Raw genomic sequence first — 22,996 nt, 5'->3', positions numbered from 1 at the left:
CCATTGGTCCTTTTGTGATGCTTGCAGCTGTTCTCCTTTATTGCCCTGAAAAGTTTAATGCCACCCCCAGAAAAAAAGAAAATGATTTTGATATAGCCCTTTCATCTGTCTGAACATGCTTCTGTCAGGGATTTGGCATCCTCTGAGCCTTCCATTGTTCCGTTTAGCCTTTCAGAGTGCATGCTCGTGCTTCCCTTGTTTGGGCGAGTTCTGTGCACTGTGTGAATGGCCTGCCTTGGAAGCAGGAGGCCAGGATGCCAAGCAAGGCAAACGCTGCTTGGGACGTGGGCTGTGCCCATGGCAGCTCTGGAGCAGCAGGGTCCACTCTGGGATGGACGGTGCTCCGGTTGTGACAGAGTCCTTGGCTGAGCAACTCCTGTTGACGGAAAGGTCACTTCTAGCCCACCTTTTTGAGCTGTTGGATCGCTGCAGAGCAGGAAACCTTTGCTCAGTGTGAAGCCAGCTCTGGGTTTCAGGCTCCTGGTTCTTCTGCCATGCTCCTGCATGGACCCCTGTTCGCTGCCTGCACCCCTTGCTTCGACTCATGCCCCCTTTCCCCCATCGCTGGGCATGGCTTGCCCAGTGGCACCGCCGGCATCGACTGCCGAGGAGAGGCCTGAGGCCCTGCAGCCTCTGGATCCCCAGAAAGCCCCCAGAGCGATGGTGCGCTAGCAAAAGGCTGCACAGAGAGCCAAGACTCCGTTTGTCTTGGAACCGTTTCTCTGCAAAGCAGGACTGTGGCGCAGCCTTGTCAGTCTAAGCCGCCCAGAGAGCCTCAGGTACAGGGAATGAAGCAGCTCCACGGAGCCTCTCTGGCCCCTCACCCACTCACCCACTGGGTGCCACTGCGGCCCTGGTGGGAAGATTTGCCCGGAGGTGGCGAGTCGCTGCAGCCGCAGGGCCAGCCTGGCCAGCCGAGGGGGTGGAAGCAGGGGAGCTTCCTGGACTCCTTGCTTGGCCAGAGCGCAGAAGAGGAGCAGCGATGCGAGAAGGTGGTGGTGGGTCTTCACGGAGGGGGCCAGGCAGTGGCTCTGTATCGGCCACATTCCTGCCCCCTCTCCTCTCTGCAGTACTCAAGGCTTTTTCATGCCGTTCTTGACCTGCGATGGTTCAGAGGATCCCCAAAGCCCCGCCGGATCTGCCCAGGGTTCGCCTGGTCCATGCAGCGTTCTGTCCACGCAGTGGCCAGCCAGGCACCCCCAGGGGACCCAGGGGCAGGGCAGGAGTGCCCCTTCCGCCCATGTTCCCCAGCAACTGGTGTCCACAGCTATGCCGCCTCTGATGTGGACGCGGCACAGAGCCACCAGGACTAGTAGCCACGGACGGCCTTCTCCTCCAGAAATGCAGCCGGTTCCTTTCCCGAGCTCCTGTGGTAGCACATTCCATAGCTTGCCATGTAAATCACGTAAGAGGAGCCTTGCCGGGTCAGGGCCATCTATCCCAGCATCCTGCTCATGAGAAACCCACCAGCAAGGCCTGAGCGCAACAGTCTCCTCCTGCCCCTGTTCCCCAGCAACCGCTGCTACTGGAGGGGGCAGGCAGCCCTCGGCAAGCGAGCCAGGGACTGCCTTCTCCTCCCTGGTGTGTTGGGCGAGCTGAGAGCTTTTTGCCCTATGGCAGAACATGTGGTCTTGGGGTGAAGCATCTGCAGTAGCTTGGCAGGAGAAGACCTCTTGCCCAGAGACCTTGGAAAGCAGCTGCAAGTCCGAGAAAGAAACACGGACGGGGGAGCAGCTCAGCAGGAAGCAGCTTCTTCTGTGGAGCTGACATGGCCCAGCGGTGGAAAAGACTGTGTATCTTCCAACTTGGTTGAACTACAGCTTCCAGTAACCTCAGCCAATATGGTGCTAGCCAGGGGTGGTGGGAATGGTAGTCCAAGATATCCAGAGGGCACGGGGCTGGGTACGTTGCTCTAGAGCAGGGTAGGCATCTTCTGGAAGTCTGGGAGATGTGTGAGAGTGTCCCTCAGGCTGTTGGGGCCCTCACACCTGCTGCTGCACCACTGAATTTGCCTCTGAAATTGGGCAGCTTAACCGAAAGGCAGCAAAAAACATCGATTTTTCTGTTTAAACTAGCTGTTTTATTTTTTACTGCCATGCCGCTGAATTTTAGTGATAAATTGCTGCTTGCTGCCCATCAAATATTTGAAAAGCAGTGGGGTTTTGAGGCCGTGTCCTGATTTTTGGTCCCAAGGGCCAGGGAGCGGCAGGTTGCCCAAACTTGCTGCAGGGGGGTGAGAGCAAAAAGGCAAGCCCAGAGCGTGGTGCCTCAAGAGCTACAGCAAACGGTGAGGCAGAAAGGGCAAAGAGAAGAGGTGGCTTGCCAGGTGATGCGGAAGAGAGAGCTCATATAAATGCTTTGGAACAAGCAGCTGAAAACCTTTGGCTGCGGATTTCAGGGAACGGGTCCAGAGAAGCTTTTTCTAGAGGTTCCAACAGACAAACCTGGACTTGTGGCCCAAAAGTTTTGACTGGGTTTGCAGTGGCTCTTTATAGCCATTTATGTAACCCAGAGTGCTGCATCATAGACTATTAATAAAGAGCCTAGGGAGAAAGCCAGTGGAGTTTCTGAAGGTGCTTGTCTCTTTTTGCTTCGTGAGGCTAACAGCAGCCGGGGGCCGGGGGAAACAAGGCAGCGGCAAGGGGGAAGTATCTGGGTTCACCTCTGTTCCCCCATGGCTGCTGCAGCCAAATTCACCGCTCCCTGCCTTGCATCACGTCTAGCAACAGGGTTGCTGTTTTCCTTTTCTAAAAGGCATCCACATTTCCTGCTAAACTCTCCAAATTTTCTGTTGGAGAGACATTTCTGTCTTCATTTGCAGGCAGTTTAGAGAACTGCTTTCCAGGTGAAGTCAGGATTAGCACTTCTGATGGAAAAGTCACACATTGCAGTTGGAACAGGCGGTTGTGCCTTCCAGGATATTATCTGGAAATTCTGACTGTGGCAGTCGGACCAGAGATGATAAGAGAAGTGGAGATGCTCATTGGTGACACAGTAAGAATGGTGTGGTGGCAGCTGATGGATGAATTCCGACTGGGAAGTTCCCTGCTCGGGATTCTCTAGGAACACATGAATTACTGATATTCCACAATGACTGTAAAAAGGGCTGAGTAACTTGTATGCTAGAGCACACGTGAGTGAACAGGATTCTGTGGAAGGGTGACTTGGATGCATCTGGGAAAAGTTTGTAAGCTGCAGGGCACCATCAACAAAACTTAGTGAGCGAAATCATGTTAGCTGCAAGACCTGCAGAGCACGTCTCCTATGCATTTACAAAAGAGAGGGCCTTCTCTGCAGTGGCCACCCTGACCTGGAATCCCTCCCAAAGAAAATACAATTGGTGCCAACTTTGCTTCCCTTTTGGCACCAAATGCTGCATTCTAGAAATTTGAGGTGAATGTTAAAGAGTGTGAGTTCTTTAAAAGCTGAGCTGATGGTTGTGTTTTTGCTGGACTTCCAGGTTGAAGTGCTGATGTTTCCATTGTCTTTTAAGGGGTAGTTATATGGGTTTCTTGGCACAGACAGGCTCCTCTGCGTTGTTCTGGCCATGGGAATGTGGGTTGGCCTCGGAAGGGGAGTTCTCCAAAGGAAAGTCAACATCATTCAGTACTAGCTCCCCTCTACTGGTTAGCCCTCAGCTGAGGTGCTGCGGGCACCATAGTTTAAGAAAGATGCAAACAAGCTGGAAGGTGTGCAGAGAAGGGCAACAAGGATGATCCATGAAACAAAGCCCTTTGCGACGAAGAACTGAACATATTTGGCCTCGAGAAGAGACGGCTGAGGGAAGGTATGATAGCACTCTTGAAAGGCTGTTACAAAGGGGAAGTTCACAATTGCTTCTTTATTATTCCAGAGTGCAGAACTCAGAATAACAGGCTCAAGCTACAGGAAGCCAGATTCCAGCTAGATATCAGGGAAAGTTTCCTAGTTGTTAGAGCAGTATGACAATGGAACCGATGATCTGGGGAGGTTGTGGGCTCCCCCACACTGGAAGCATTCAAAGGGCAGCTGGACAGCCATCTAGGAGGCTGGACAGGCGGTTGGACCCAATGTCCTTCTTGGCCCCCTCCAGCTCCGCTATTAGAAGATTCTATGACTCTGGGAGAGTGAGGGCCCTAGCTGGCTAGGTCCTCTTTTTCCTGGAGGGTTGCAGATTGCTCTCTGTAAGACTAGCTTTTGGACCAGCTTGGGAAGTGGCTGACCAGCATGCCTACAGACCATCAGTAGTGTCAGCATTACCCCCAGAATTGTTGAAGGACTGGGAAATACACAGCCGCAGCAGCCTGAAAAAGAGAGACTGCAAGAAACACAACCATCTGGCATAGCCAAACACATGTGTACTTTTGGTTGACATGGAAGACCATCTCCATGAAGCCATAGAACTTGGGGAAACCAGGGAAAGTCCAGGTGGAGGTTGTCAGACCAGTGGTGGCCTGAATGGTTCAGGTGATCAGATCCCGGGGTCATCCTTCGGCATCTCCTTCAGCATCCCAGGTAGCAGGTGCTGGGCAGGCCCTGAGCTTGGGACCTCTGGGAGCCACCACCACAGACTAGAGGGACCAGTAGCCTGGCTTAGTGTAAGGCAGCCATGCCTGCTCCTAATTTGTGTTGTTCCCACATAATCTCTCCCCTTGTCTTTCCCTTGTATGCTTCTTTCATCAGCATGCCTCCCTACAGAGCTGCTGCCCACAACTCATTTCAGTGAGTCACTTTTTGGCACACATGAAGGTGGCACCTCACCACCGTGCTCCTTAAACTTCTTGGCACATCAAGGAGTTAGAACTGAACTGACATATGCCCTCCCGCCCCTTGAGATCGGCGGCAGAGGCCCTTCTCCGGGAACCCTCTGTGAATGATATTAGGAGGGTGAGTACCCGGAGGAGGGCCTTCTCTGCGGTGGCGCCCCATCTATGGAATGCTCCCCAGAGAGGTCTGCCTGGCGCCGTCATTATTTGTTTTTCAGCGCCAGGCTAAGACCTTTTTATTTAAAACTTATTTTAATTGTTAAATTATTTGTATTTATAGGATTTTAAATTTTTATCCAAGATGCACCAGAGGTTTTTAAATAATTTTTATATTGTTATTTATTTATGTATTTTGTTTCTGTTGTGAGCTGCCCCGAGGCTTCGTTGCGATAGGGGCGGCATAAAAATGTTTTAAATAAATAAATAAACTTGCATGGGAGGCAAGAAGGAACAGGCAACGCAGAAGAAGGGCTTCTCTTGCCAGCCTCCCAGGGGCTGGCTCTATCCAAAGTCGGGGCTCTCAGCACTCCGATCTCTCCTCTCCCCACTTAAACAGGACAGGTTGCCGCAAACACAGGGAAGAAAATTTGGCAGGATTCACAGACTCTCTTTCATTGAGCAAAAACAATAGACCCTGTGGTTGTGCTTTGGCACTTATTTTCCTGGAGCTCCACATCTGCAAAATGCTCCCTCCCCCTGCAGATCACAGAGTACGGTGCTTTTCTGCTCCGGAAAGTCCCTGTCCTGTCCCATCCCACGTTTCTCAGGCCTGACCCCTGGGCATTCATCTGATATGAGACAGGAGCCAAGAGCCATGGAAGAAGCCAAGACCAAAGAATAGCCAAGGGTACGGGAACACTCCAGAGGTCAAGAGGACCGCTGTGCTGTGGCAAGTCTTGGTTGGAGCAGGGAACTCTTTATATGCTCTCCTGCCCAGAAGGAAACGATGGCCAGCCTGGGTGGGCGGGCTGGTCAGCTGCACACCAGAACGGCTGTGCTTGACGTGTGCAGGCCGGTGGGGTGATGCACGGCCCAGAAGACAAGCGCTTCCCCTCAGTGGTGTGCCGGGGCCCTGTGCAGGTGAGACCAGATTCCATCTAGTCCCTTGATTTTCCGGCTGCATTCCAAGACATCCTAGTGTGCCATAAGAGAGGACCACGCATGCCTGGAAAAGTGAGGCCACCCCCTGGAGTGCGGCCGTAGTTCTGAGGAATGGGGAAGCTCTGTGCAATATCGAGTTTGCACTCAGTGTTCAGTGAGCAGGAGTCACCAACGTTCCCTGGCACAGAGCGCCCCAAGGTGTCAGGTGTGGGAGAACCCCAGAAGCATCGTCATTGCATGGGGTGCACTTGAAGGCCATCCAGGAAGCAGCATGGGTCTCACAGGTAGGCATGAGTGGGTACCCGCCTGGGCCTGTGCCCCAGCAGGGGTCCATGGAAAAGCGTCTCCTGAATTTGTGGCTCCTCCCCACTGTTGCCCCTCGTTTCTTCAGCTGTCTCTTGCTCTGGCTCAGACAAGCAAGGTGATGGTGAGAAGAAGGGCAAGGAGGTTCCCCTTTCCTTGCTTCCTGGCCCCTGCCTGTTAAGCCCGTAGGGAGGTGGCCCACTGTGTCCTCCAGCACCTGAAGACAGGAAGGACTATTAGCACGAGGACATGACATGACATGACTATACCGCCTGTAGCCAGAGCTCTCTGGGTAGTTCACACCATTTAAGTCGCCCGCCCAGGTTTCAACCAGGTCCGACCCTGCTTAGCTTCCAAGGTTAGATAGGATCAGGCAGTTCAGGCTATTCGACAGTTCCGAGCAGGACGTTTGCCCATCGTCCTAGGAGCTAACAAAGAACAATCACAATTTCCTTTTCAGGAATATGTGAATAAGTGCTGCCACAACCGTTTTCTAGGGGAAGTATGCTTAAATGGCAAAAGTCTGAGAAATACTGAGCAAATCCTTTTGCTCGGTCATTAAATTGCCCTTGCATGGACAGTTCCAGGGTAGAGATCCTTCCCTTCCTTGGCATGAACAGAATAGTGCCACTGTTAGAGAGGAGAATTGGCTCCATTATATTGGATAGACTAGAAAAATTCCAGTATGTCCGTCCAGTGGGATGAAAGAATCCGCCACAGGTCTAGGCTGCTGGTTACTTGATCACCCTGGGATTTACCGAGTCTGCATGCCATCGACTTCCAGGAAGGATTTACAGTCATACATTTAGTAAGCAGTTTTTTCCTTGCAGTTCTGGGAAATGTCTCTGTGCCCCAGCTGTATGAAAGCATCTTTCTGTGCAGCAAGTGGGTTCAAGCAACATAGCACCCCGTTGTGAATCGCTCACCACAGTGGGTCATCATGTCATCTGAACTGGGACCACTTTCCACTCGGTGGCATATTTTTCAGCAAAAGGCTACCCTGACAACCCATGGTTTGTTTGAGCCATGGTCAGTTGTCATGTCATCTGAACCCAGGAAAGCAATGTCATCATGAGTTATGGACAACGCTGCTCTTTGAGGTCTTGCCCTTCTAACCAGGAACAGCTTCTCCACTGATCCCCAAGCAGCCCTTTGGAGCAACTTCTACTGGTTTGCTATGTTTAAAGAAACAGTCCCAGATGATAGCACAAATTGTGTTCGTAATTAAATTATTTTTTCTTTCATAAGTGCACCCTGATAGGGCATCATGCATGGAAATTGACAAGGCAAGGCTCCATATATGCTGATTTGTGCACAGTTGTTAACAGAAAAACACCAGTAAAGGGGGGGGGGGGAGTAGCAAAAGAGCATCCTGCTACCAAAAAGGGAGCAGGTAACAACATCTAGCACTTAGCAACAACAATTTAAGTGCTGAACTCTGTGTCCTCCATAATATCGAAACTTCCCCACATCTCCTGCTGGTTCAGAAAGCAGAGATACTGGGTCTCCCCAGGATTCATGCTTCTTTTATCCAGCACTTTCTACTGTAGTTGCAGCAGTTCCCTGACAGTTGGGGAAAGAAGCTGAGAAGGCAGCTGAAAGGGATGTGGTGAATGGACCCCAGCAAGGCATGGGCATCAGTACCACCAGTACTGGGCACCTCTTTTGTTCTGCCCTCTTCTCCCACCTGTAGGCAGTTTTATTAAACGCTGCAATTTTGGGCTGGGAAATATACACAGACGCAATGGCTGGGAACTAAAAGGAAGAGAAATTTGCACACCCGTAGTAATGGAGCAGTTACTTTAGGTGTGCACTTAAAATACCTTCCATTTACTTCCCGGCCTCTAATTTGGTGCAAATTTACTGTCTATTTCCCAGCCATTAAATTTGCATATATTTCTGCATTTTTTTAGAACTGGCAGGGAGCTGCAGTAAGTACTCCAGAAAGGAGCCACAAAAACTGAGGGTTCTGTGTGTTAACATCTCTGTTTCCTGGAGTAACTGGAAACTCAGAGAAATGATGAAATGATGGGGGGCACTGTGAGATGTTGGTTTAGCACTGAGATTTGAGAAGATTGTGCCCATACTTCGGATGCACCTAGTTTTTCTGCTCCCCCTCCCCATACTTTCTCAGTGCTTTTTGGTGGACTACTTGGCATCGGTCGTCAGCCATTGCACACAGATCAGATGCTGTCTTTCCTTGTCTGTTTCCATGTATACCACATACTTGACTTTCCTGTTGCAGTGCACAAATTGCGGCAGCTTGACTGGTAACTGGTAGACGGCATCAAGATCCCATTAAAGGTAAAGGTAAAGGTAAAGGTTTCCCCTTGACGTTAAGTCCAGTCATGCCTGACTCCAGGGGGCGGTGCTCATCTCCGTTTCCTAGCCGAGGGAGCCAGCGTTTGTCCACAGACAGTCTCCGTGGTCATGTGGCCGGCATGACTAAACACCAAAGTGCACGGAACGCTGTTACCTGCCCACCGAAGTGGTACCTTTTTATCTACTTGCATTTGCATGCTTTCGAGCTGCAAGGTTGGCAGGAGCTGGGCTGGAGCAACGGGAGCTCACCCCGTTGTGCAGATTCGAACCGGCGACCTTTCGATCAACCAGCCCGGCAGCACAGCAGTTTAACCCACTGCGCCACCTGCAGTCCCAAGATCCCATTACTCAAGTGCTAAAAAATCTGTGTTGATTACTCACAGCTTTCAGGCTCAATTTAAGGTGTCAGTTTCAGCCTTTAAAGTCCTAAATGGCTTTCAGGGGCCAGCTCTCTGGTGAACTGTCTGTCTTGCTATTAACCTATCTGAGTATTCAGTGGAAAGGAAAAATGGTTTATCATAGCTTGCCTCATTTCGGTACACATGGAAGGGGTGTTTCACTTCATCACCTGGAATGCTCTCCCATCAGAGTAAAGATGGGTCTCCACTCTTGGCTTTTTGGGAAAAAAGTAAGATCCATCGTTTCAATTCAGCCTTTTAAAGGGCTTCTGGTGGTTTTTAGTATAATCAAATGGTTGAATTTTCATTTTATTTGCTGTGCACCACAGTGGTGACTCTTCAGAAAAGGCGGACTAGAAACTTATAAATAAATATATTTTATTTAAATATATAAATATATAACTATGAATGAGCAAGTGGATGGATGGATGGATGGATAAAGAGGTGTCTTAACAAAGATCCCCTTGAGCAGGCCCTGAGAAGCACGTTGGCAGAGACTCAAATACTAATCCTGCTGCTCCTTTGAGGCCTTGGATCAAGAGCTTCATGTTACATCTTATCTGTTGCGTCTTGCTGGAACAGATAACCTGCTGGAATTGTTTGTCTTATGATCCTTAATGCAAGCTGTGCTTTTGTTTCGCAAATCGTAGAATTCCCTGGTCCTTCCCCACCACTCCACAACCCACTGTAGCACAGGGGGTGTTGGACCTCTTTCAGCCTCGAGGGCCAAAGTCCATTTCTGGGAAACTGTTAGGGACTGCCTTCAAGTGGGAAACGAGGCCAAAGGGGCAGGAACCAACACGGTGGCAGTGAGGCCAAAAGCACTGGGGAAGCTTTTAGCTTACAGTTCTTACTACTAGTATAAAAGCCAAATCAGAGGTGCCTTGACCTTTTAGAATAGGGGAAACTGCAAGGCCTGGGAATCACCGAACGATGGGTGATCAGGTGACAGAGCATAACATTTAGAAAACCAGAGAGTACTGGATTTAAGGTTCTGCTTCCCTGTTCCAAGAGCAGGGACAAAAATTAGGTATAAATTAACTCTACTGTGAGTATCACAGTGGGTACTGTGGGTACTGTGAGCCATCCCGAGGCTATGTAGCAAGGGGGCGGCATATAAAAAACTTTAAATAAATAAATAAAATATCATTTTTGCATAATATATTAGCTTCTGGATGCCACATGTGGGACAATTCACAAGTCATAATAATTCAGGCTGATCCTGCGCAAATGGCTTCAATACATGAGAATAGTTGTCACAATTTCTCCTTGCTAGCCGGATTTTCTGAGGTGCCCTATTTAGCACAGCCGGCGTGAGCCATCGGCCCATTGCCTTTCTTCTCTGTAATGCCAAATAGCTGTTCCTTTCTTGAGCTCCCGCAGGCCCCTTCGGATGACTCAGGCTGGCCAGACTTCTCATGACAGCTTAGCAATTTTCTCCTGTGGTGTGGAATTTACAGTCCTCACCGTGTCCAAAGTTAGCAACTCAGTCGTGCTACAAACGAGCCACTTTCTATGGATGGGAAGAAGGCACAGTAAGCACAGGGACCTGTCCGGCTAAATTTAGCCCCCAGGACTGGTCTGTGGCTTGCAAAGAGGATAAACTGCTCATCTCCCCCACTCCCTCCCTTCTAGCATTGATGCTAGAAATGGCCCCAAAGCACAAAGGCTTCAGCCACTTAGGGAAAATGCCATTACGGAACACAGGTGGCTGTTGTCCAGCACACCCCATGAACCAGCACCCCTGAGCAGCAGACCCATTGACAGAACATTGGAAGGGGACTTCTGCCAGAGCAGACCAAAGCTTAGTCCCACGGGTGTCGTCCAACCAGCAGACGCCCTCAAATGAGCCTGTGATCCTGCGATCTCCACTGAATGGCATCCACCCCACCTGCCCCTTTCCCAGCCATCTCTCCGCTGAGGATCCATTGGCACTGCACCTTGTGATGCAAGGCTTCAGACAACCTTGGAGATGCTGGAGGTGTCCAAAGCGGGGCCCTGCCGTTGAGCTGTGCCCCTTCTTCTGAAGGATCAAAGGCCACTCGACTTGCCTTGGCACAGGTCTTCATACCTCAGGCTGATGGCTCAGATCTGGCCACCTGGGGTCCTGGTCCAGCCCTTTGGGTTCCTTGAAGGGCTGTTCCCCCTTCCCGTTGGCCTCCTCCTTTCCTGCAAGTACTGGTGTATTGGTGATTTCCCTATGTTTGTGCCCCCACAGAGGCTGAGTGGGAGTTGCAGACTTTTTTCTGCATATGCTCTCCGGTGATGCTTTCCTATACAGTGGCAGTCTACCTTGGAAGCCCAGGTGTAGGGAACAAACAGAAGCTCATGAGTCCTTGGCGGTATGTGGCTAGATTAGGCCCCATAGATCACAGCCTGTTCCAGAAAGGCCGTTCGCCTCTTTCTGTGGTTAGCAGTTCTTATTAGATGGGTTCACCATTAAAAACGTTGAAACCTTCATCAAAGCCATAGACCTCCCCGTACGGGAATTTCTCAGAACCTCTGAGGATGGGAAATCTGCACCTTGGCTATCCTTCCCTTGTTGAACATTAATACCTGGAGTGGCAGCAAACATTTGCTTAGCTGGATTTCATTCAGAGCCAAGAATAACTGGAAACCACATGATTGCAGATTTTTGAAAGCTGGGCCCTGCCTTCTGGCTTGGAGACAGGTTCCTGCTGCAGCCGTTGTGCCCACAAGCCACAAAAAGCAGGGGCTCTTAAATGCTAATGCCCGTTTTGTGTGCAGGGTCAAGGAAGTCGTGGCCTGCGTGATATGGCATGTTTACTTTCGTGGAGGCTTGCCAGATTTGCAGCACTTCAGCTAACGGGTGGTATAAATACTGAACTGAACCTTCGCAGTGTCCAGCCTGCATCACTTCTCTAGCCTGGTGCTGTCCAGATGATTTGGACTTCATTCCCATCAGCATGACCTCTATCGGGAGTGCTGGGCATTGTGGTCCCAAACATCCAGAAGCCATCAAGTCATGTGAAGGCTGCTTTGCTTATTCAGCCCATTTGCTCTTTCTCCATTCCTTTCTTACACACACACACACACACACACACTCTCTCTCTCTCTCTCTCAGTTGTACACTTTGCTCCTAAGGCCGGGTACCACTTTCTCTAGACTTCATTTATTCCTTGAGTGACTGAAATATTCATAAACATCCCATAATACCTGTAACACCCTGCCCCTGAGCTAGGAAGGACTGCAACTAAAGTTCTCACAGCCAACAGCCATGGACTTTTCAAATGACAAAGGCTGCATTTACCACAGGGAATTATTCTTTTCTTTTACTGAAAACACATATAGTGAAGTCTACGTAGTTAAAAGCGAGGCCCAGTTGGACAGTATCAAAAGAGCAAGAAGCAGGAAGAAAAATTAACCTTTTTTTGATACATCCTATATACATGATCAGGTGGAGGCACATAGTGAAGGTGGAAATCCAGGATGTAAAAAAGGGTAACATTTTGCAGTATTACAAGAAAATAAAAGAGGACTAGATCCTTGAAAAGCATGCAAAGAGGAAGGCCAGGATCTCTTCTCAATCTTCCCAGAGTGCAGGACATGGAATAGTGGTCTCACGTTAGAAGACGCCAGATTCTGGCTGGACATCAGGAAGAGTTTCCTGGCTGTTAGACAAGTATGACAATGGACCCGATTATCTAGGGTGGTTGTGGCCTGTCGCACACTCACACTAGAGGCCTTCAAGTTGCATCTAAGAGGATGCTTTCAGGTGGAGTGCTCCACTGAGCTGACGGCTGCACCGTCTGGCCATTTGGCTCCTTCCAACTCTATGATTCTACATTCAGGGTATATGAAGAGAACAAGGGATGGAAACGTGTGTTTGTGTATGCATGTGTGTGTGTATTCAATTCCCTGTTGTTGTGACTGGCAAGAATTGTATGTAAGCTTTAGGGCGATTGTGCTGCTGATTGCCCAAGTAACATTTTGCCCTTTTCGAGTGGAAGTCCGTGGCAGGCAGGCCTGGAAAAGTGCATCATTAGCAATTCTCCTTGAGGTTCACAGTCAGGAGGACCGACAAAGTTTAGAAGAATGCCAAAGCTACATAGACTAGAGGAAGACCCCAAAGTGTTAGGTTCACATGGAGCAGGTTGGATGTAGGGAGAAGGAAGTGATCCTGAGAAAAGGGGCTAAAGGAAGAGCAGAAGAGGGGATAACAGAAGAATAGTGAAAAAGAAGGAAGCAATCAAAGTCAAGTAAAGACACACAGTGAAACATAGAAAACAGAGCGAGTCAGAAGGGGTCTCCCGGGCCATCTAGTCTGACCTCCAGCACCAGCCGGCTCCACTCATGACATGCCCACCATGTGGACGTCCTACCTGTCCTTGAACATCCTCACCGATGGGGCCTCAACGACCCCCCGTGGAAGCCCACCCTCGGGGTCCTGACTGTCAGGAAGTGCTTCCTGGCATCCAAACGGAACCTGGGTTCCCTGAGTTTTGCTCTGTTGGAGCCCGTCCTGCCTTCCTCTGCAGGGGAGAACAGGCCTCTACCCACCTCCGTGTGACTCCCCCTCACATACCTGGTAAAATAGAAGATCCTGTTCTGATGGAAGCTAAGAAATGAAAAGATCTGGATCAGGACGAAGGGGGAATGGAAGGGAGAGAATTAATGAAATGAGTCAAATTCAGAGCAGCAAGTAAAAATGAGGAGGAAGAGAAAGGAGGTGGTAATGATAAACACAAGAACAAGAGCATTTTCTCCACGGTTGATACCTTAGGGTAGGGGAAGAAGTATTTTCGCCAGAGGTCATGTGAACCACAACCAGGTTCTCTGCAGATGTGCTGAGCCATAACGCCCATTGCCCCCCACCCATATGGCCAGGGACTGGAGATGATGGGAATGGTAGTCTCACCAGGTCAGAGAAGCCTGGAATGGGTTATCCAGTTAAATTCTCATCTGGTGCTGAAAGTTCTGATGGAAGAGTACCTGTAGTATTTGGTTGCCTTTTAATCCAGATTTGAGAAGGGTCTTTGGTCCCCACCCCATCCCCATCACCCTTTGTACCCAGAATTTCAGGGGATGGATCAGTGTTCACCCTGGTGGAGGGAATTCACAATTCTTCAGGCCTTCAGGCCTGCAGCAAGAGGTGCCACTTCACTGCTGGAGTTGTCTCATGACCGCAAATTATTCTACCTGGATTCCAGCTGGAACCACCCCCGCTCTGTCTCTCTCTCTCCCCCTGCCCCTATACACACAAACACACACACACAATGCTCCCTTTTTCCCACTGTACAGTTAGTTGATTCAGTTCTTATCTTTTGGGAACATGATTGTCATAAACCTCTTTTCTCCAGTTTACCCACCTCCCATCAGAAACCTCTCTTCTCTTTTTCAAGCTGCACTCCTTGTCTTGGGTTTTCCACTCAGACATTTTCCATGCCCCTTTCCATTCATGGTTTTATCATCATCAGCTTCCTTTTTCTTACCATCTCACTTTTCCAGGATTCCTTGAAATGCCGTTGATTGGGGGAAGGGAGAAGGATCAGCCCTGGTGGGGTTTTTCTTATTGCTCTTCTTCCCTCCAGGAAGCCAACTGACTAGCCACTTTTGGAGGCAGGATACTGGGATGGAAGGCCCTTTGTTCTGGTCCAGCAGAGCTCTTTCTTATATTTTTTCACCTAAGATCACAGAAGATTTAGAGGCATGTCGGATTCAGGTGCAACATACTCCTCAATACAATCCGTTCTGATGGTCAGGCTGGAAATTGGTTGTTCTTCCATAATGGCAGTGAAGGTCACACTGTGCTGCTCTTTCATTTTTTGTGCTGCATTGACTGCCTATGTGTGACTAGCTACAGACCAGCACATGTGCTTAGCATCACTTGTGAGACCACCCCAGAAAAATCGTGCATATCATCAGCATTGGGCTTAACGCATTTCCTGTTGGTCTGTGTGTCTGCCTCAACTTGTCACTCGTGTCGGTGACTTTTGCAGGGATCTGAAACTGGACAACGTGTTACTGGATCATGAGGGCCATTGCAAGCTGGCGGACTTTGGCATGTGCAAAGAAGGGATCCATGACGGAATCACCACGGCAACCTTCTGTGGAACGCCGGACTATATCGCCCCAGAGGTACAGGAAAGGTTTCGCCTGTGTTGGGGCTTGACAGTCTCAGATTGCTGTACCCAGCAAAATAGACTTGCTAGGCAAGTTGTGACAGTCGCTTGATCTCGGGGGTAGGATACATTATTTGAGAGGAGCAAAAGATCTCCACAGCTTGCACATGACTTGCCTGGAAGTGAGCATCATACCTGCAAGTGACAGCCCGTTGTGCTGGTGTGGAAGCAGGCTTGCCGAGCGACAGTGTAGCTGACCTGCTCCCCAGCTCTTAACTGCTGTGTGTATTCCTGCCTCATGCATACGCTGTCCTTCTGTGCAGAGGGTTTTTGGACCGAGCTGCGGGTGTTATCATTTGGCATTTCCCAATCTGCTTTCTGGCCCTTCTAACAGCTTGTTCACACAATTCACGTGTTCCTTCATTCCTTGAGGCTCATTCACGGAACGGCTTCTTCACCTCTCAGCCACAGTCGCTGACGTGTGAATAATCCACATGGAGAAAGTTCTCTGTGTGATATTAAGAGCAGTGATGGCTTATTCATGCATGCAAGTCATCAAAACTTGCCCATGCCAATGTGAACCAGGTCTTGTTTGCACAACACTCGTGCGGCCTCAAGAGCACCGTATCCAAGTGCGATGCTGGATCTTTGCGGCCCGGCTGGGCTGAGCCCACCCTGTGGCAGAGCGAGGCGGCTTCCTGGAGGGGTGTGGCGGGGTGGCAAGGCGGTAGAGCAGTGCTTGATGATGATGTTGCCGTCGTCGCGTGAAGCACGGGCAGGGACTTGCACAGCAGCACGATCGACCCAGGCCTCTCGCTCCCATTGCAGATTTTGCAGGAGATGCTCTACGGTCCCGACGTTGACTGGTGGGCGATGGGCGTGCTGCTCTACGAGATGCTTTGTGGCCACGCCCCCTTTGAGGCGGAAAACGAGGACGACCTTTTTGAGGCCATTCTCAATGACGAAATTGCCTACCCCACCTGGCTCCCAGAAGATGCAGTGGAAATCCTGAAAGCCGTACGTATATCCTTGGGTTTGCCATCCTTATTTCTAACCCGCCCAGGTTCCCTCAGGCTCCTTGCAAGATTTCAGAAAGAGAGATGAAAAATTGGTGAAGCTGCAAGGGATCCCAGGCGGCAAAGCTGCACCTTATAAAGGGCTGGAGAAACTTCCTCATGAAGAAATGTTCTAGTGTTTGGAGCCTTAGCACGTAGGTCAAAATACAGATAAGTGGAGACATGACAGAGGTATCAGATTATGGGGAGAAAGTGAGCCCAGGATGTTTCTTTCTCCAGAATGCCAGAACTTCAGGTTCCTCCAGTGAATTGGAACAATGGGAGATTCGGGATAAGAAGAGTGTGATCATGTTCTTGTGGGGCATCTGACCGGCCACTGTTGGAGCAGAGCACAGGACTGGAGGGACCTTAGGTCTGATCTAGGAGGGCTCTTTGTGTTTGATGCTCTCCTTCTTCCATGGCCTCCAACGGGAGACAGTGCAGTTGGCTCAAGGAACACCCAGTAGGCCTTGCAGCTGGGGGTCGATTTAAAGGAGGGATGGATCGTGTGAGTACATTTGGCTTCCTGCCCACTTCCAGTCTGATCATTGGAAGCAGGTAGAGCCAGGGGGTTTTCCATGGACTTCAGTCTCTAAGATTGGTTGCAGACAGCACAGGTTTTTTAAGATGGAAAGGAAATGTGCAAGAATGGCAAAATGTGAATACGTGTAGGCAAATTGTACAAACGTACACTATTGGCAAATCATGGTATTCCTGTGTTTTGCACAAATTGGCACCTGAAAAGCATGTGGGTCTGGCACAATTTGATGTAATTGGCCAATGTGAACAAATTGAGTGAAGACTGCATGCGTTTGGGGTGCCGATAGGCATTCCCCCCCCAAAGTGCAAACAGCAGCCCTTCTTACAGAAATGTGTCTGTGAGCTGGCTTGACTCGTGCTTTAGTGAGTTCACAACATTGCTAAGCTGGTGAACTGCAATCTGGGGGGTGGGGGGGCAAATTGAAAGAATCTGTCAGCTTTTCACCTCCATAGGATTCCTCACACGTTCCTAATTTGAAGCCACATCTCCATGTCTATTGCTACTGTGTGAACAGAACCTGGCTTAGGTAGGCCTTTGTTCTGCTTCTGCTCAGCTTCTTATGGGAGCAGATTTAACTGAAAGCAAGAGTGGACCTTTCAGACACACACGCTCATCCCTACCCACACCCCATGAAATGCCTTGCGTTCGCTTTAAACTGCACTGAGTTCTAGTGCGTTCAGGAGCAACAGGAGGTTTTAGGGAATGGCCTTCCAACATCTCTCGAAAGCACAAGGTGGGAAAAGCCTGTCCTGCCCATCACACCTGTGCATATCCAGACTTCAAAGTAATGTCCAGTTCGGCCTCTAGCAAGAAGAATGATCAGCTTTAAAATCCAGCTTGGCTGCTCTAAACCCATGTGGCATTACTAGCAGCCACTGTTTCCATGTGGGTTAGAGCTTACATAGATGGCTGGCTTAGGGTGACCCCATGAATGAAAGCCCTTCAAAATGTCTTGTCCGTGTCAGCCCCACTCAGCTCTTCTTTGTTCAAGGCTGAGCCTTGTTTTACGGAGTCCGTCCATCTCCTGGTTGCTCTTTCTTGTCTCCTCCTGCCTTCTACTTTCCCTAGCGTAGAATCAGTAGAGTTGGAAAGGGCCATCGGATCCAACCCCCTGCTGTTGCAGGACACCAAGTTACACCATCCCACTCAGATGGCTGTCCGGTTCCTTCTTGAATGTCTCTAGTGTGGGAGAGCCACCACCTCTCCAGGCAGCTGGTTCCACTGCTGTATTGCTCTGACAGTGAGGAAGTTTTTCCTGATGACCAGCCTGAATCTGGGTTGTCACAGTTTGAACTGATTATTCCGTGTCCTACACTCCGGCATCAGCAAGAAGAGATCTTGACCTTCCTCTTTGTGACAGCCTTTGAGGTTCTTTTAGAGGGATCTCATGTCCCCACTGAGTCTTCTCTTCTCAAGGCTGAACACGCCCAGTCCTCTCAGTCTCTCCTCACAGGGCAGTGTTTCCAAACCTCGGATCATTTTGTTGTCCTCCACTGGACCCTTTCTAATGACTGTCTTCCCCAGAGAGTTTTGCCTTCTCATGCTGTGCCCAACGTACAAGAGTCTCATTTTTACCTCTAAGCACAGGTCATGCTTAGAAGCATCCAGGAAAGGCTGTATTAGCCATTCCCATCCTTAATAACCCTCCTGACAAGGATGTTCCTGTCTGGGCAGCCAAACCATTTCTTCTTCAGAAAAGCGCCATCTTGCTCTTTCAAGGTTCCCCATTGGATAGAAGGTCCTGGAAGGTCAGCTCTCTTCCTTTCACTTTCTTGGAAACAGCTTTGGCAGGAAAGCAACCCCGACCTCTGCACACAAGGAGATGGGTTTGGGAAGCTGAGCAATAGTCATGGAAATTCTTCCCCTCAGGAATTTGTCAGGAACCATTGTGACAGTTTTCCCGCAATGATATTTCCATACAATAGAAAAGTCAATATATGGGTAGGACTGTGTGCTAAAATAGCATCCATTCATTTAAGGGGCGATCCTATGGGGGTTTAGCTGAATAAAGGCCTAAAAGTCCCTGCAGGCCCCAGCAAGCATGGCTGCAGGAGCGCCAGACCGTTTTTATGTCGTAATTTGCACAGGGTAGCACTTTTATTTTTATTTATTTATTTCCCACAGAGAAGCTCTGGAAGGTATTCTTGACTGTGTCGGGGAACATGATTGTGTGGGGAAAATGCAACGCATATTCCACCTTCCCCCACTTTAGTAATTTGCCTCCTCTTTAATACCCCTGGAAAGTCCGCTTGCGTCCTGCAAACACAGATGCACACGCAGGACTTGCGTTGCAGCTTCCCCCAAAGTTCATTCAAGGGGTCAACAGACTCCCCAGGGCTTTGCAGAAATGCCATCTCGTCAGCAGGTTTTGCTTCCTGTGTTTCCTCCCATGATGATGTTGCAAGCCCAGTTAAAAGCCCCGATTTCGGTGTCTTCCACCAAGGATGCAGATCCAGCATTTAAAACCTGTTGCCATGGGGGCTTGGCCAGTCACATGGGTTGTACCTGCATGGTACCTTCAGGACGTGGTTTGGGTCTAGCCTTTGGCAGAAGAGGTATAGAAAGTGCCTTACTGTCTCTTATCCAACTTCTCTTACCCAACTCTCTCTTACTATCTCTTACCCAACAGCCCTAATTGGTGTGCAAGTGTCTCAGGAATTCGGGACCCCCCCCCCCGGAGCAGTGGGACAGTTACAGTCTGTGAGGTGCAACCCATGGATGTGAAACCTCGTGCTACTAAAAGCTCACATGTGTCTGCTTAAAATCAGGATAATCACAGGGGCTTCCAACATGTGCCCCAGGCCCCATATAGTTCAAACTTGCCCTTCTGGCGGCCATTTTGTGAGGATGCCCATGGCTTTCCCTCACATGGCAAATCCAGCTACCGATGCAAAAACATTAGAAGGCCCTGCTCTAAATCCTTTCAACATTTGGGAAAAACATGCCTTTCCAGAGATGAATGATGGTTATTCTACAGTTCTGGGTTTGTTTTCTCTCTCCCCCCACCCTCTCCCTGTAATAATAGGTATCAGTTTTGTTCAGGTGTGGTCTGAGGATGGGTGATTTTCTTTTAATTAATGGTTCATTTAAATCTCTAGCCTACCACACCCGTCTCAAAGACTTGAGGCATGAAAGAACAATTTCAAACAATCCATTACAATTAGATAAAAGCAAACAGAAATGTTATTAAAACCCGGCCCAGTGTAGCTCTAGCCACTAAACACAGGGTTGTGTGTTTCTTCACACAGAGCATTCATCGCTGTGTTTTCCCTCCACAATCCTCTCTCCACCTCCGATATTTAACCGCTTGTGTGTGGCAATCTTACGCACATTTTGCTGGGAGCAAGTCGCACTGAACTTTGTTGGACTTCTCTCCGAAAAGACACCTTTGGGGTCTGTTTTCAGTCTGTTTAAATGGTGCCCAGGCTGAAAGGGGAAATGCAGTCTTTGGAAGCCAGTGATGGATTTCTCCTCAGCAAAAGATGGTTCTTGATATGCAGTGGCACAGTTCAATCATATGTCTTGACAGGAAGGAAAGCGGATTGGGCTGCAGCCACTGGGTCAAAAACAGGCTGCGTTTTTGCTGACTTACGGGGCAAAGTGTGAGCTTTCGGGAAAACGGGGCTCTTGCTGCTGAGTTGGTTTCCTGCCTGTCTGAGGCAACTGAGCTGGCAGAATGATAAATCTAGACAGTGCCACAAATTCCGTCCAAAGGAGACTGGTAGGGTATAAATCGCCCCAAAAGATGAAGGGCATCACTAGAAAAGAGGACGGATATATATAAAATCTGTATGAACTTCTTTAATATTTACATTAACTTCTTTAATGTAAGCACATGCATGTTTTATGCAAATCATTGCTGTACACACACAGACACAAATATGTATGCATATATCCATACACGTACACACACATTTGTTTATTAGATTTATATTGTACCTTTTTCTTACAAAGATCTCAAAGCAGCTTACTTCATTCTCGTCCTCCTGCTCACAATCTTATTCCCACAACAACAACCCTGTGAAGTCACCCAGTTGGCTTCATGGCGTATGTACGCCTATTCTTATTGTGTCATTATATTCCTTTGAAATTTTAGGGAAGGGTGCCACAAAGTTCTTTGGTCATTAAAGTTCGGGACTTTAATAGGACTGATTACAGGATATATTTTTCCCGTTGCTGCAATCTATACTTCCAGAAACGACGATATAAAAGTGAGTGAGAGAAAGCTGAACAGTAGTGTTTCAAGGTGTGAACACTTGTGCTTTGTCACAAATATGATACATGTCACAGAACACTGCATAAAGCTAACACTGGTCACGGTTTGTATCCAGAAGGCAGATAATAAATATTGTCAAAGGAAACTAAGACAATGCACTAATTGGGCAAGGGTGTTTCCTTCTTGGTGTTTCCCTCTTCTTGGCTGACTCAAAGGCTGGGAAAGGAATCCTGGAACCAGATGGATTTTCTTTGCAAAGGTAAGTCTGAGAAGTGTGGGAAAAGCTTGGCAAATTTTATAGAAACTAAAGTAGATGCTGTGGGGATAAGATTGAGAGCAGGTGGAGGGCAATGATGTCAGCTGCTTTGAGTTCTTTCTAAGGAAAAAGACAAGATATCAATCTAATAAATAAATATTGCCTCAGCTTGCATAGGATTGCAGGGTAAGACCTTAATACATTAGGCTTGGTTGAAACATAATCAGTTCCCAATTATCAAGCTGCAAAAAGGGCAAACTCTGTTTTGGGCTGCATTAAATGATGCATCACTTCCAAAACAGGTGAAATACTAGTCTCTCTATACTCAGCGCTAGTCAGACCTCACCTGGAGTGCTCTGCCCAGCTCTGGACACCTCAGTTTTAAAAAGATGCAGAAAAGCTAGAAAGGGTCCAGAGGAGGGCAACAAGGATGACTCAGGGACTGGAGGCAAAGTCCTGTGAGGAGAGATTCAGAGAACCTGGCATGTTCAGCCAGGTTCAGGCTGGACATCAGGAAGAGCTTTCTCACTGTCAGAACAATACAGCAGTGGGACCAGCTGCCTGGAGAGGCTCTCCCACACTGGAGACATTCAAGAAGGAACTGGACAGCATCTGAGTGGGATGGTGTAACTTGGTGTCCTGCAACAGCAGGGGGTTAGACCTTCCAACTCTACTATTCTACGATTCTACTGTATTTGTATTATTTTTGTAACTCTTTTATAAATGGTCCTTTCTGTTCAGTGCATTAGCCAGATAGAAAAACCTGAGAAACAGCATGGGCGATTTGTCATGTTACTTAGGTTTCTCCCATTTTGTCACTCTCACACGCTTAGGCTGCAGCTACTAGAATTTTTTTCTGCCTACTGCAGGCCCATTGAGCTCTGTCTCTGGACTGACTGTGTGCCTTGGGAAAACCCTAATTGGTTCCGAGCTGTACAATGCCTTGCTAGGATTTCAGGAAGGCTGAAAGGGTATTTCCTCGCTGCAGTTAGCAAAACACAGGAGATTTCTCATAACAAAACAGCATGAGCAAGAATTGGCCATCTAATTCCCTTTGTAAATAAAGAAGAATTGGATGCATCCCGTAGTGAAGCTCATTAAGGGAACAGCCTGCAAGAGCTGGAATAGAACCCTGTTGCAAAGAAAACGAGGGAGAAGAGGTTCTCTCAACCGTGCATTTGCTCTTAAACGAAGAGGGAATGGTTATTTAAACAGAGCAATTATTCTAATTAAGACTTCCTTGTCCCTAGATGGAAAGTGGACTATACCGTAAGCTGTTTCATCTGATTATCATGCAAACAAAAATAGGGGAGGAGGGAGAAAATTGCTCTTCTTTCTATATTTGTTTGTGCCTGGAAAATGAGCCGAGAGAATGTAGCTACGAGGCCTTCTGCAAGCAAACCCTTCCCATGCCGCACAGCCGTGGGCCCTTCCCAAGCATGGCTTGTGTATTTTTCCTTATAGAGCCACCAGTTGAAGGACAAGAAACTTTTTGAGTAATGAGCATTGAAAATGTAGACCAGGAATTCCCAGTAAACCTTTACGGCAGATCCGGATTAAGAGCAGATCTCCAAAGTAGCCCCCTCTGTGCTCCTAACCATCCAAGAACAAGGGCCTCTTTCACTTCCTGCCCCCGCCCCCGAAATACCTGGGCATGGCCAGGCATCCCCAAGCTGTAGACATGCTGGACTACATCTGGCTGGGGATTGTGGCCCAACGCAGCTGAAGGGCACTCTTGTAGAGCGCTGGTGAAGCCTGGGTCACAGGTTGCCACCATGGTTCAGGTCTTTACAGAGTTTTGAGCAAATCGGGTTCAGCACCATGGAGAGCTCCAACTGAAGCTGGGGCTGGAAGCCAGATGAGCTGCCTGCGCATTGCTCCAACAAGCAGCAGGTTGTAAATGAGCCTTAAGTATGGGGTTGGCTTCCTTTAGGCTGGTTGGTCACTTCTGCACAGACCGAGGACTTTCTCCTAAA

The 22,996-nt window shown here is 48.9% G+C and overlaps 1 protein-coding gene across 1 annotated transcript in view; it reads left to right on the top strand.

Moving 5' to 3' along the window:
• PRKCH (protein kinase C eta) overlaps window positions 1-22,996 on the top strand; it is a 111,867-nt gene that overhangs the window by 82,434 nt on the left and 6,437 nt on the right. Inside the window, exons 11-12 of the mRNA XM_044437012.1 lie at window positions 14,830-14,968; window positions 15,781-15,969. Coding sequence (XP_044292947.1) covers window positions 14,830-14,968; window positions 15,781-15,969 — 328 coding nt within the window. The remainder of the gene's footprint in view (window positions 1-14,829; window positions 14,969-15,780; window positions 15,970-22,996) is intronic.

Source organism: Varanus komodoensis, unplaced genomic scaffold (genome assembly GCF_004798865.1).
Source record: "Varanus komodoensis strain SLA01 unplaced genomic scaffold, ASM479886v1 scaffold3, whole genome shotgun sequence".
Lineage (NCBI taxonomy): Eukaryota > Metazoa > Chordata > Lepidosauria > Squamata > Varanidae > Varanus > Varanus komodoensis.
The sequence above is the reverse complement of the archived record's forward strand: the minus strand, read 5'-3'. Positions and strand labels throughout refer to the sequence as shown.